The sequence below is a fragment of the Fukomys damarensis genome, unplaced genomic scaffold, assembly GCF_012274545.1.
Source record: "Fukomys damarensis isolate Sample0158 unplaced genomic scaffold, DMR_v1.0_HiC HiC_scaffold_24, whole genome shotgun sequence".
In the NCBI taxonomy this organism is placed as follows: Eukaryota; Metazoa; Chordata; class Mammalia; order Rodentia; family Bathyergidae; genus Fukomys; species Fukomys damarensis.
In genome coordinates this window covers 63,493,171-63,507,379 of record NW_022900936.1, presented here as the reverse complement: position 1 = coordinate 63,507,379, position 14,209 = coordinate 63,493,171, and the positions used below count along the sequence as shown (strand labels likewise).

The following is a 14,209-nucleotide window of genomic DNA, read 5'->3' as shown; positions in this document are numbered from 1 at the left end:
GTTCCTGGCTCAACCATTACCAGCCCAGCTGAGAGACCCAGCTCATCAAATCGTTCCTCTGTCCTCGTACCCTGAATAGAGGCTCAGAGGCCTATTTCCTCCTTCCCTTCCTTTTAGGATCCCAATTATGTGCCTGGTAGAACTTAGGTGTCCCATATTACTCCTAGGTGGTTTTCTTTTTTCTTGGCAAATCCTATTGCATATTTATTCCATCTCTCCCATGAACATTTCATGGTAGGCAGTCCCTGTCAGTCTTGAGTGATTTGCCTGCTCTCCTGTCGACCACTGAGGTCTGTTTATAGAGTAAATGAAGGGATAATAAACAACAAGAACACATGGGACATTGCGAATTGAGTCTCCTCCTTCCCTGGGTGTGGTTCCCTCCCAGACCTAAAGGGTCACCAAGGTAGGGCTGTTGTCCCACACCTGTGGAATATCCCAGTGGTTCTGGATGATCAAAGGATCAGACCTTGCATAGTAGAAGTGTTTTTATTACCTGATGGTATGAGTAAGGTGAAGGATATTTGGACTTAAATATGATTTTTAGATACATTTGTGAGTTTTAAAAGTTAAACACAAGCTTCTTTACAAATTTGAAAAATAGTATCACATATAGAATGGTGTGATCAAACAAATGGTGAATAATTGTTTTAAATGTTTAAATTTATTACAGTAAAAGACACATTACATAAGTACACCTCATACTATTCCTCCTCACTTTGAACATGTATATCTTTTTTTTTTTTTTTTGCCACTTTCTGGAAGTCCTTTTTCATGTCTTTAGTTGTTCTGTCATAGCTGTCTCAATTCCTGAATTGACTCAAAGCATTTACATTTGATATGGTTTAGATCTAAAATGTCCCCCTTTGATGGGGCACTTGGTGGGAAGAGGCAGGTCACGGGTGTGTGACCTGGAAGAGTATACCCTCATCCCCAGCTTCTCCTTTTCCTCTCTGCTTCCTGGCTGCCACGTGGTGAACAAATTTCCTCCACTCCACACTTACACCAGGTCCTTTCTGCCTTGGCTCAGCGTGGATTGAACCCACTGAAACTATGAGCCAGCATAAACCTCTACCTCCTTAAGTTGCAGGTGTCAGGTACTCTGTTCCAGCAATGAACAAAGTGAATAATACATAAAATTGGTACCGGAAGTGGGACTGTTGCTCTGACTGTACCAGACCATGTGGGTTAGAAGCCTTTGGAACTTATGTGAGAAGTTTGGAAAGATTTGGAGATGTCATCTAGAGAAGTTCTAGAGTGTTGTGAGGAGTGCTTGATGTGCATACTGGACAGAGCTCAGAAGACTAAACTGTTGATAGGAATGCAGAATGTAAAAGCCAGGCTCAGGAGGTGTAAGTTGGGAAGAAGGACTCCATCAACAGCTGAACTCGAGGCCATTTAGTGCTGGGTTTTCTGGCAAGCACAATACTAGAGGTAAGGGATCATGATGGCTCTCACCCAGATTATAGCAGAAGGCCTGGGATGTCAGGAAAATTGTGGCAGGGTCACAGTTCCTGCCAGGTGGCCCTTACAGGATGATATGTGAGGCTGTAAGAGTGAAACTCAAGGTATGGTGGAGACCTCTAGCATCTGGAGACTCCAGGAACATGGAAGGCCTGCTGAGAAAAGCTGTAGGCAGTGAGCAAAGTCAGAAGAGAGAGGCTCCGTGCTGGCAGTGAACTTGCCAAGCCTGTGGGAGCTCATGTTTCACTACAACCTGGCCTGGATGCTGGACACGTAACTGTTGGATTTAGTGTTTATCTCACTGGGTTTTCATCTTGTTTTGGTCTAACTTCTATCTATCCCCTTATCTTTCCCGTTGGAATGGAGATGTTAACTCTGTGCCATTGTGAATTGGAAGAGCATAACTTTCTTTTTGATTATCGTAAAGGCTCACAAGTAAGAAGTTGCCTTATGTCTCAGAGGAGGAGGAGGAGGAACAGGCTTTGGACTTTTCACCAGTGGTGTAGCAGTTCAGATTTTGACAACAACTAGAGATGCACTAAATGCTTTTTGAGTAATGAGATGGACATGAGCCTTTAGGAGGCCAGCAGAGTGGAATGTTAGGGTTTAGAGCCAAAACGTCTGAGAAGCTTCCCATTTGGAGATGGCACCTGGTCAGCGAGGGTGGGTCACTGGGGACTTGGAAAGGTATATTCTTGTCCCTGGCTGCTCCCTCAGGTCCCTGCCTGCTCCCTCAGGTCCCTGCCTGCTCCCTCAGGTCCCTGCCTGCTCCCTCAGGTCCCTGCCTGCTCCCTCAGGTCCCTGCCTGCTCCCTCAGGTCCCTGCCTGCTCCCTCAGGTCCCTGCCTGCTCCCTCAGGTCCCTGCCTGCTCCCTCAGGTCCCTGCCTGCTCCCTCAGGTCCCTGCCTGCTCCCTCAGGTCCCTGCCTGCTCCCTCAGGTCCCTGCCTGCTCCCTCAGGTCCCTGCCTGCTCCCTCAGGTCCCTGCCCCCGGCCACCCGTGTTGAACAGCTTTCCTCCTCCCTAGTGCATTTCCACTGTGCCATCTCTGCCTGGGACCCAGCTGGCCATGAGTTGAACCCACTGAAATGCAGCCGGAATAAGCATTTAAGTTGCGGGCATTGGATGTCTTGTTCCAGTGATGGGAGTCAGGTCCCATGACGAGAAGACCTTGCATGGTCGTTTTGATTTTTGGCAAAGAGCAAGAAGTTAAGGTGCACAGCTCCAGACCTTGAAAGTGAAAAGAGGACTCGTCACAATGTTCTTACAAGCGCGCCTTTCTCCTGGATGGTGCTCGAGGGCAGCATTCATTGTATTGTTTTAATCACACCTCATCAAGACATGAAAGCGCTTTTCCAGAACTACTTCAGAAAGTGGCAAGAATATTGAGATAATGTGTGCTAAAGCAAAGGTGAGTATTCTGAGGGGAATGAACGGGAATGTGTCTTTTATGATAATAAGTATTTTAAAAATGTAATCTCTCACCGGATAGCTTGGATCATACTCCCTGTATGTATAGTACATTTCCTCTATACAATGGCTTAATGTGATATGGATCTGTAGGCCTATTACAGTAACTCTACCCATGTGAAGAGAAAATACATGGATTTTTTCGTAATATTTTCCAGCAATGGAGTCTGACACAAAATCAGATTTGCTCCAGGAATAGGACGGTAAATACTCTTTTATCTCATAAATACTCATCTGATAAATACCACAACCACAGTGGATACTACGTGCTTCACTGGGTGAATCATGCATGCTCTCTGCCCTTGTGGACTTCAAGATCTAGAAAAGGAGATAAAGGAGTTACAGAACCCCTCTCCACTTCCCGACAAGGCCTTATTAAGTCAAGCTCTCTGGGCCTGACTCCTCGGAGAACAGCGCTTTCCCAGAAGACTCCTCAGGTCCTGCGCAGCTGGGCGTCTGCAGCTCGTGAAAGGCTCAAGGCGAGGACTCCCTGATTCAGGCACCAGTGTGCGAACTGCCAATGGGCTGCGGAAAGGGTAACTGGGTGGCTGAGCTCCCCAGAGCTGCAGCCCCGCAGGCGATGTCACTCACTCCACTCTTGCCAGGGTGAGGGAAGGTTCAGGAGAAGATGACTGCGCTGCGCCTTTGAAGACAGAGGTCGGACAGACAGAAGCCGCTCGGAGGAGAACAGCTCTAAGTGACTGCTGCGGGATCTCAGCTCTAATCCAAAAGTAATAAATAAGAAGCGAGAAGGCCAATGGTACAGTCAAAGCAGCGCTTATTGGGCAGGTTTTGGGCAGTGCCACTACTTTTAAATATTCATTTTCTGGTGGATTGGAGCAGGAAGACCAAGGAGTGGTCAGGGTGCCTGTGAGAAGCCCAGGCCCAAGTCCAGGTGGGTAGGAGCCCGGAAGAGACTCTGGGAGCACTTCCGGGGGGAGGGATGCAGAGCCCTGCTGACTTCAGCACCTTCTCTCCCAGTGTTTGACACCCCAGAGTGCTGCACTCCCACACAGATCTTGAGGACTGCAGCAGTGTGAGCAGTGCTGTCAGAATCTCACTTCCAGTGTCACTGAATGCACATCTCTGGCTCAGACATTTACCTGAAACCACGAGACTTCATTTCACTTTTGTTTCACTCCTCTGACATGATCCTTCCCAAAAGTGGCCTCTTTTTCACAGCACAGTTGCCAGTGGTCACATGATTGCTTCACTTGGTTTGGACACATTTGGTACACAAGCCAGATTGATCCAGCCTGTAAACTGAACCTTTGCTCAGTGGCCTGCAGCTGCCCTCCACCCTCCGACCCCCTGAAACACTATTCATCCTGCCAGACTAACGCAGAAGTCCCTCCCTCCCCACATCTCCTGCCACCCACCCCGCCTTGGCAGCGGCAACTGGCTCCCCCGCAGGACCTCCCTCAGCATTCTTTCCCTTGGTGGCTGGAAGCTTTCCACTTTATTGCTGTTTTTCCAACCCTCACACGGTGTCATGTTTGACATTTACTTGGTGACTGTTAGATGCCTGTTCCCCTCAGCTGCTGACTGTTCCAGGAATGATCCACAGCCCCTTGTAAGGTAGGAAGGTTAACACTCGGGATTTTAGAGATGTGTAGTTCCACTTTCCAGTTTTCTTTTGACTCTCTCCCTTAGTCATTCCAAGACCCTTTCTCTTTGACTCTCAAGTTACTGGGGAAGAAGTTTCTTTCTGTGTGATTTCTCCAGCCTTGCAACTGCTCAGGTGTGATGGCCCAATCTCCTACACCTGGGCAGCTTCAACTCGGAGTCTCCTCCCTCAAGTATCTGAGAGGAACATGTCAGCTATCCTTCCCGTATCCTCTATGGTTTCTTCTCTTTTCCCTGAATTTAATGTCTTATGGTTCTTCTCTATTCACTATTTATCTTGTTTTTCCTCTCTTCCCCCTCACCCACCAGCTCCTGAGTTATTTTAACATGCCTTTTCTTCAACATAGAAATTTTAAAACCTTCACAGTTATATCAAGTTACTTTGTTTAACCCAGCAAACCCCTCCTTGAAGCAACTGAACAGAGTGTGTGGGCTTGTGTATGTAGGCACAGTATCCCAGGGGTCCTCAAGGCCCAACCAGGAGGCCCCTCTGCTTGAGGTCCCAGGTACCAGAACCATGTCAGCCACCGGAGCCAGAAAAGGTCAAGGGAATCCTGCTCTTTTCCTCTGTGGTCAAACTCCATTGCTTCCTGTGAAAAACTATAATAGTACACAAGATCCTAATGAGATAATTAATAATGTGAAACAGGAAGAAAAGGACTGAAGGTGTAGGGAAAGTGGGAAGGGTAGGGGAAAGGGAATAAGGGAAAAGAAAAAAATATGAGAAAATGAAAAAATGGAAATAAAGTGTTTGTAAATGGGGAGGGGAGGAGGGGGTGAAGGGAGGGCAGGGACAAGGGGAAAAAATGAGAACCAAGACCTGTCATGTAAAGGTACAAGATCCCAATAATGAATGTAACTGTATTGTATACCTAGATTGTACCAATAAACTCAATAAAAAGAAAAAAAGTAATAAAATTCATTGCCTCCTTTTTGCTTTCTGTATCATACGGCTGTGTTTATAGGGATCCTGCTATAATTATTCATTTAGAGCTGTTATCTCTACAGTTGCTGTGTCTTAAAATAAATTGGAATATAAAACAAGATGGCCATGAGAGTTGATCATTATTGAAACTAGATGACACATACACGGGAGTTCATTTTACTGTTGTTCTTTCAACAGCAAAAATAAAAGCCCAAACTCATCTCAGGAGGTTGTTGGGTAAATGCAGAGATTCTCCATCTAAATATCTTTATCTATGTCTGTGTCTGGAAAAGTATTGAAAACTATTGCTGGCCCACAGTGAGAGCTAATAACCAATCATTATTATAGAGATCACAATCAGAGTAGTGCCTGGCACACAGGCACACAGCCACAGCTGACTGAATGAGTTAACATTCCGCGTTTGTGATTGCTTGCTTCCAATCCTACCTGTTTCTGTGTACTCACGGATAAGAAATATGGCAGAGGGGATGTTCTAGATTGAACGTTGGCTTGAGAGTCAAAGGACATGTTCTTGGGGGTATGAAAAGATTGAAGTTCAAGTCCCAACCAGCAGGGCTGAACGAACACTGTGGGAGCCTGGAAGTGGAGAGAGCTGGTGCCAATGGGAGGGACATTTTAACTGAGTCAATCTGACCCCAGCGCTGTCCAGTGGAGGAGTTCACCTTCTGGGCTGCCCTTTCTAGGATATTTACCTAGATCTCCTTCCACTCTGCATGCTCCAGTTGTATACAGAAGCAACTGTCTACTGGCTTAGGCTTGAATAGAGGACAGGGACCCACAACTCTGAAGAAGCAGCAGAAAAACACTGTCCCTCACTTATCTTCCAAAGGTCATTAAGTTTCATACTCACAAGTCATTAACATCTGCTAGAAGTTCCATGAGCTCGGAAGCGTGATGTACATGGAAAGCTGTCTGCGCTTCTCTCTAGAGGCTGTTGGACTTTGGGCAATTTCCTCAAATTTTCTGGGCTGGGGTTTCCACTGTGATCCTCTAATTATAATTATAGTGCGTTGACTCAGCTGAGGCTAAAAGCTTCTTTTGGGAGAGAATAAGAAAGAAATCAAGAAAAAAATGGCCTCAGAAGTTCCTGAATTCTAGATTCAAAATTCAAAGAAGACAGATTATTCTGAGAGATCAGGAAAACCAGTGAAAATTATGAAGCCAGAGAATAAGTTTAAAGTAGTGTTAGAGGAATTACCTGGCAGAGGCACAGAGAATGGACTGAAGAGCAACCGAAGGGAAAGTGATCAAGACAGAGATTGGTGCCAAAATCCTGAGCCTTTCAGAGGGAACAGGGAGGAAGGGACCCACCTCAGACACCTCTGAAAAAACTGAGGGAGGGCAGTGTCTGTGTGTAAATCCGGTATGGATGGAAAAGACGGAAATGATTTTGTTATTTTTAGCATGGTGACTTCTGACTCAAACATGACTCAGGCTTCAGGCCTGGGCAGTTGGATGATGGTGCTGCCCATCGTGAGGAGAGTTGGGTCCAGTTGGGCATCTCTCAGGACACTAAGTAGACACATAAAGCAAGCAGTAGGGGTTCTGTCTGTGAGGAGTAAATCCTGAGCCCAGAGGATTCCAAGGCCTTCATAGGACCACAGGAATATTCTTGCCACTCCCAAACTTTCCTCAAAGCGAAGAATCCAACATCCACTGGTGCAGGTGTCAAGGTGCTATGAGGGTCATTCTGGGGCTTCCCAACCTGGAAGTCAGAGCTGTGTTTGAGGGTAGGGGGAGCAGCATACGTCACTTTCACAAAATCAGGCTTGGGCTAGGCACGGTAGCGCACAATTGTAATCCCATCACTCAGGCAGCCGAGGTAGGAGGATCACTGTGAGTTTAAGGCCTGCCTGGCTGGGCTCCATAGTGAGTTCAAGGTCTGCCTAAACTACAAAATGTGAGCTTGTCTCAAAGCACCCCCCCAAAAAAAAAAGAATAAAGAAAAGAAAAGAAAGAAAGTCAGGTTTGGAAGAACCAGGCCAGGCATGGTAGCCCATGCCTATAATCCCAGCTACTCAGGAGGCTAAGATCTGAAGACTGAAGATTTAAAGCTCTCTCAAGGAAATGTGGTAAGAGCTCATCTCAAAAAGAAAACAAGAACAACAGTTCAAACAGAATATCAAGCTTGGGGCCACGCATCAAGGAGATCAAGGGCTGGGTGAAATTCAGCTATAAGGGAAAATTTATGGGTTTTTTTGTTTTGTTGTTGTTTTGAGACAGGGTCTCACTATGTAGTTGAAACTGACCTGGAACTCACTATGTAGCCCAGACTGGTCTCGAACTCACAGTGATCCTCCTGCCTCAGGCTCCCGAGTGCTGGGATTACAGGTGTGTGCCACCATGCCCGGCAAAAATTTATGTTTCTATATAATATCTTTTTGTACAAGTGTAACTTCCTTCCATAGAAATTTTAACCCATTAAAATGTAACAGTAGCAAGTGAAACTTAGTACAGGATGGATAAATGCAGACCATTCTGGACACTTACACAGAGACAGCAGCTGCTCCTTTAAAGTTAAGCCTCGTTTCCTTGCTTTTGTGTACTCCCATAAGATTCCTGACCTTAATTCAGTTCGAGAAGCTTCTCTTGCCTGCTTCCAATGAATCATGCTGCAGTAGACACAGAGAAAGAGAAAACATAGCCCCCGCTTTTAAGGACCTTCCTGGCTCATCACAGAAGACTGACATAGATGCAAAGATGTGTTATAAATACATGCAACCATTTCCCACAAGAAATGTAATCATTATGTACTCCAGACGTGTATTAATCAAAAAAACCTGAAAACAATAAGCTATCAGTACAATTGCAAGGCACCAGAGGTACTGACTGAACTAACATGTGGGGAGCAGGTTTCAGGGAGACAGAACTGGAAGTGAGTCTGAAGCTTCAGGAGTGAGGGCGCAGTGGTGACAATGACTATGGTTTGTCTTAGGGGACTGCAGGCTCCAGCTGGCCTCTGAAGAGAATGGCCCGGGTTCCTTTGTTAGGCAAAGTGGGGCAGACTGAGAAGAGCTCTATTTCCCTAAGACATTCTGTTTCCAGGTCCTAGAAACCAACTTGAGCAGGCTAAGCGGTACAACAGGGCAGTTAGAGCCAGATTCTGAAGTTGGGCGGCCTTAGGGTGAGTCCCTTTTCACCCAGTGCTAGCTGTGCAACCCGGGGCTCCGTTTGTTTGCAGGTAATCTGCATAATACATGGAATTCCTGGAAGGATGATACAGATGACTTAGGTGAGTAGAACTCTACAGGGCACATATTAAATGCCCTGAATGTTTTATTCTTTTTTGTTGAAAATGATAAAGAAGCAAAGGGATTTATCATAAGGACACAGTGGCATCAGGGAGTGAAAAGTCAGGACAGCCACTAGGTTTCAATACGCTACTAGGCCAGGGAAACAGAAAGCAGTTTCTCTCAGGAGACCCCCCCTAAAAGGTTTCTCTTTCCGTACAGACCAGCCTACTCTGCTTCTGTTTTCTCATGGGGAATACAGAACTGCCCTTCACTCCCAGGTTCCTTTGAAACAGTTCCAACGACTGAAGAGAAGGACTGGTTGCCTCTGAGTCGCAGGTTCAAACTTACAAAAGAGAAATCTAAGTGGTCCAGTAGACCAAGTGTCCACTACCGGTCCAACCAGCTGGGGCCAAGGACAGGGTCATACAATAAATTTTTGGCTGCCCATCGTAGACAGGGGTCAGTTATCAGAGAAAAGACTTCCGAATGTCAAAAGATGCCATAAAATGTCTAGATGCCTATTAGAGCACTCTAGATGTCTGCCCTTGGGAATACGATTTTCCGGTATATTCCTCTAGGAATTCTGGAGGAGAGTGGCAAACCAATGCTGGGTTTTGGATTAGAACAAGAGAATGAGTAGACTCTATATTCAAGATTTATTGAAGATTTTATTTAAGGGAAAATTTCATTCCAAATGTGTTTCCTGAAATAGATCTCTATAGTACAGGAGTGAAGATAAGTAATGCATACATAGTAGAATGTAATAACTAATGACCTTTTCCCATGGCTTTTACTGCACGGCTCTGTTCTTTGAGGGCAGTAGGCCACGAAAAATGTACTGCTCTGAGGAAGATTAACCAAGCAAAACCAAAAAAAAAAAAAAAAGAAAAGAAATAAAAAGGATAGAGCACCATGAATAATCATATGCCAACAAAGTAGATGACATATGTCAAATACTCAAATTTCTAGAACTACTCAAACTACAGAGACTGACTCAAGAGAAAAGGAAATCCGAATAGATTTACAAAAAGTGAAGGGTCAAGTCAGTGAAAACTTTTCTCTCCGCCCAGGAAGAGGTAAGTCCTATCAATAAATTTAAACCTTAGAAGAGAAAATACTCCCTTGGGCAATGCCTCCATTTCCTAACAAATACCTGAGAACTCCTGCATGCTACCACTGCACTAAGACCACAACAGCAGGTGAGACAAAGTCTTAATTCTTCACAGAGAGATTTGCTGTTGCAGTGCACTGGGGAGCTGCTGGCAGGAAAGTACGAGAGCACATAGCACCCTCACAGAAGGGCATCGCAGAAGGCAGGGCTTATGGCCCAGTGAGATTGTCTCTGACTGCGGTCACCCCATCCAGGCTGATGTCTTCTCTGCCTCCTACTCCCACCTCTGTTCTCCGTTTGTTGAAGCAGCCAGCACTGTCTTCAGAGGCGAGCATGCATGTCCTCCTTCCTGTCCAGCACCCCACAGTCCCGAGGGACTGTAGGACACGGTGGAGGTTCTTGCCTAGGTCTGTCCCCAAAGGGCCATCATCAGACACCAAAGCTGTCAGAAAGTCACCATCTCCCTCATCAACCCACCCCAGTCTCTCCCTGGCATCTTGCACTAGATGTCAGAGAGGGTGTTCCCAAAACACTCCCTGCCACTTGTGACTGCGCTCCTTCTGTGGTAGCCAAACTTTCACCTTCCTCTTCTGTAGAAGGGACTGAGGAGCCTTCACTGTCATTTGTCTCTAAATCAAGCACTGCTTGATACCATAATGCCCTCTGGGGTGGAAATATTTTCTGTAAGAAATACTTGCACACCCCTCAAAAGTCCTACAACCTTTTTTGCATCCTTTATGACCCTCCTTAGCCACCTGCAGCTAGGTGTGGGTCTACAGTGGATTATACTACATACATTTGGGTGGAATGCTGGGTGGATCATCTGGCTACAGGGATGGCTTCCCAGGTATGTGACCTATAAAATCATTCAGGACCCTATACATAAAATGACCAGTGCTTAACTAGGTGTGATGGTGTGCATTTATAATCCCAGCACTCGGGAAGGCTGAGGCAGAAGGACTGCAAGTTTGAGTCCCACTGGAGAACTTAGTGTCATAGGGAGCTCTCCCTCTCAAAATAAAAAATGAAAAAAAGATTGGGGATGTTTCATTTTAAAATTCTCAGTTTTTAAAATACAAAGCTCATTTTTCCTGTTTGCATTGGACACTGAAAATTATGTAGCCAGTTCTGGGGGTCCCACCATGGCCCCTTGAGAGGGACTTTGTTGGCTGTGGTTTCAGAGGTCCTGTTCCCCAGCCTGGCTGTAGTACTGTTTGATCACCTGCTCTGCTGTTGGGCAGCTGGTGTTCGTACCCTGGCTCCTCAAAAGTTCTTCTCTCTCTCAGGTCTTTCATCTGTAAAGTGGGTAACAGTTGTAGCCCACAGACTTGCGGAGAGGATAAACTATGTCAGTGTGTGTGACACCCTCAGAATGTCACCCAGAACGTAGCAAAAAGCCACACAGTGTCAGCTGATGTGTTCGTGCAGTTATCTCAGCATCAAGTTTCTTTGTACTTTCCAGGGGCATGGCTTGGTGGTGAACCTGGTTTTTTGCACTGAATTACTTTGCCAATAGTCTTCGCTCGTGGAAAGAGCCCAGCGGAATGCTGCAAGCAGTGTGGGTGTGGAGGAGAAGCCAAGCTATGGCTGAGCCCTGCCATTCAGCAGAGTGCTGCATTAACTCTCCTTTTCCCAGGCCTTCAGACAGCCCACCTCCTTAAAGACAAGTTTCCCAAGGCCAGGGCTGTGCACCCTGGACAGGACGATCTCAAGGAATATATAGACCCTCCATAAAATAGTATGGAATCTCATAGCGAAAAAGCTCTCCAGGTTTCATTTTCTTTCAATTCACTGAGCCTATAGAAGAAAATCTCCATGCATCATCATTAGGTTTTTAACATTTCTCTTATATTCTATAATTTTCTCATTTTTATTAGGAAAAACAGGCCTGGAACTCAGAGACTTCAGCAGGCCACGGTATCGAGTTGGAATCTGAGACCCAGGTGTTCTCGCTGTATTTATTCCTAGGATTAATTTACAAGGGAAATTGGCTTCCGTGTAAGGTAATGAACCAGTGTTTCTGATGGGGAGCAAAATAACATGTGAGTGGGTTTAATGGTGCTTGAAAATTAGGAGATATCATTAGTGAAGAAACACGGGGCGATGTCCAAAAGCAAAAGTACAAGAACAGTGAAAAGCAGGTCAGGTCAGTTTAACCTCAGCTAGAATCAGCATCATATAACATCATTTGGATCACGGAAGAGCAAGGGGCAGCAAAGCAAACTAAGAAGGTATGTGTCAGACTCCTCCAGGGACAGTCTCGTGGGGCAAAGAGAGACTGTGAAGGAAAGGAAATGGCAAGCCTGTGTGGGGAACCTGTGGCTTTTCCAGATATGACTTCCGCACGCTGGCTGTGACACAGTAGATGACTGCGTGGGGGGACGCCCTCAGAGTGTCCCTTTCTTTACTTTCTGCCAGTCGCATTCCTGAAAGTCCCAGTCTCTGGCTGCCAGTGCCTGAGGGTTAGACCCAGGTGAAGCGACTGCAGCCTGCTGCTCACATCATTCTTTCTGCCTTTGTTGCAGGAGAGTGAACCGTGAGGAAGCAGTTTCCTTTTAAAAGCACTTTTATTTAAGCTTACACATAGTTAAAGAGGAGAAAAACCAGGGGAAAAAGTAGTGAAGGCGTGTGTCAAACCTCTGTTACCCCCGTTTTCTGCACAGGCCACCCAATCTCCATCCACCCATTCCCTGCTGAATGCCCTGGGCCCACCAGGGTCACGGGGTCACACCGAGGGGATTCCTGTTCGCTGGCTTCTGGCTGGGATCACCCAATGGGGAGCACAAGCAGGAGAATGAGGGAGGGCGAAGAGTGGAGCCTGAGCAACCACACCCCTCCCTTCAGGACTGCAGGGCTGGCGGTGACCCCAGCTGCAGGTCCACACTCCCTCCTGTCCCCAGCCTGGGTGCTCCCAACCCTCTTGTGTCAGGCTCAGGGGAAAGCAGCCCCTACTGCCACTTGTCCCAGGAAATGGCACTATTCCTTGTGTTTCCCCAGAGAGGATTATCATAAAAAGAATTTTTTTTTTGTCCAGTTCTCCTCAAGTTGTCCCATCTAGATTTTATTTTGTTTTGCCTCCCCTACCCCCAAGACTGTGGCCAATGCAAGATTTATGAAGATCAAAGTTTGGGAAATACTGACCCAAAGAAAATCCCAAAATGTGTCTGGGATCCTCCAAGACCTCCAGATATCCAGAGGAGGGTTAGGGATAACGAATGGTGCCATCTTCCTCCCCTCCATCTGCTCTCTTGTTTTTTCAGGTGCTATTTGGATACAGAAAATTCAATATCTGCTATTTTCTCCAATCCCATAGACTACAAATTATTTTTCAATGTAACAGAATTCCATCCCAATAAAACAATGATCCAGATATTCCATGATTTTTTTTTAAAAGCCATTTTTCTCTGTATATGTTTCCACTGAATCCTAAGTACAGATGCCCAAGGAATGAGACAATTGCAGTTACATCGGAACAGGGAAGTGAAAATAGTATCTATATAAAGCTTTGCACATTGGCAATGGAGATCAACTTCTATCAGATGAATTATCTTTCCCCTCCATGGAGCTAATTATGAGAAAAAAAAAACCAAGAATTTGAACTTCTCCCTTAGTAGTAATGGTCTAACATAACTTGCGCGTGTGAGCGCACACACACACCCCCCTCAAAAAAATCCAGGGAGATGTGTCCTGCCCAGGCTTATGTTACAAACAGGATATTTTCCAGTCATGAAAAACAGACCCACTTTCTTGTAAGTTCACTGGATCAGGTAAGCAGACTGTCCTTTTACTGCAAAAAAAGAGCAACAAGGGGCAGGTTTTTGGTCAGGAGAGAAGGCTAGGAGCTGTGTGGCCCTTGTATTCCCATGAAGTCTACTGAAAGGAATCTACACTCGTCTACAATAGAGCTTATTTATGTCCTCCACGGGCCAGAGTTGCTGAGACTAATAATACACTTGGCTATTAGAGACAAGGGAAAGAGGATATGGATTCTATACCCATCCTCATGAAGGTGGCCAGTGACACAATCGAAGTATTGGCTAAGAAAGAGGAAATATGCAGTGAGAAAATGTTGCTTCAGTAAACTCACATAGAAACCAAATACATAAAATAGATTTAAAAAGAGTTTCTTATAGTGAAGTAGGGGAGGAGAATTAAAGCCCATCCTCCTTGTCTTCCTAATATCTCCAACCCAAGATGGCACCACAGAAGGTTCAGGAAAACCCCAGACTTTGTCATTTCTGCTTCTAAGAAGGCAATTGCTGTGATGGGATTGAACTTCACAAGCAACACACCAAAGGTCAGGACCGGTGGTGGTGGTGGTGGTGGGGTGTGTGTGTGTGTGTGTGTGTGTGTGTGTGTGTG

The 14,209-nt window shown here is 45.9% G+C and overlaps 1 protein-coding gene and 1 long non-coding RNA gene across 7 annotated transcripts in view; one reads left to right on the top strand and one right to left on the bottom strand.

The window, feature by feature from the left end:
* Pla1a (phospholipase A1 member A) overlaps positions 1-14,209 on the bottom strand; it is a 49,085-nt gene that overhangs the window by 4,697 nt on the left and 30,179 nt on the right. For 2 of the 6 annotated variants that reach the window (XM_010630022.3, XM_010630024.3), the window contains 2 exons: positions 7,994-8,115; positions 7,174-7,208 (listed from right to left, as the gene is read on the bottom strand). In XM_010630022.3, coding sequence (XP_010628324.1) covers positions 7,189-7,208; positions 7,994-8,115 — 142 coding nt within the window. In that variant the 3' untranslated portion in view covers positions 7,174-7,188. Of the gene's footprint in view, positions 1-5,438; positions 6,080-6,353; positions 6,539-7,173; positions 7,209-7,993; positions 8,116-12,401; positions 13,635-14,209 lie in introns of those variants that run through there. The other 4 variants (XR_781372.3, XR_781373.3, XM_019208318.2 and 1 more) reach the window with 4 other exon arrangements.
* LOC117283264 lies at positions 8,353-11,813 on the top strand. The gene is made up of 3 exons (XR_004514249.1): positions 8,353-8,735; positions 9,706-9,812; positions 11,725-11,813. It is a non-coding gene; the product is annotated as an uncharacterized LOC117283264 (long non-coding RNA).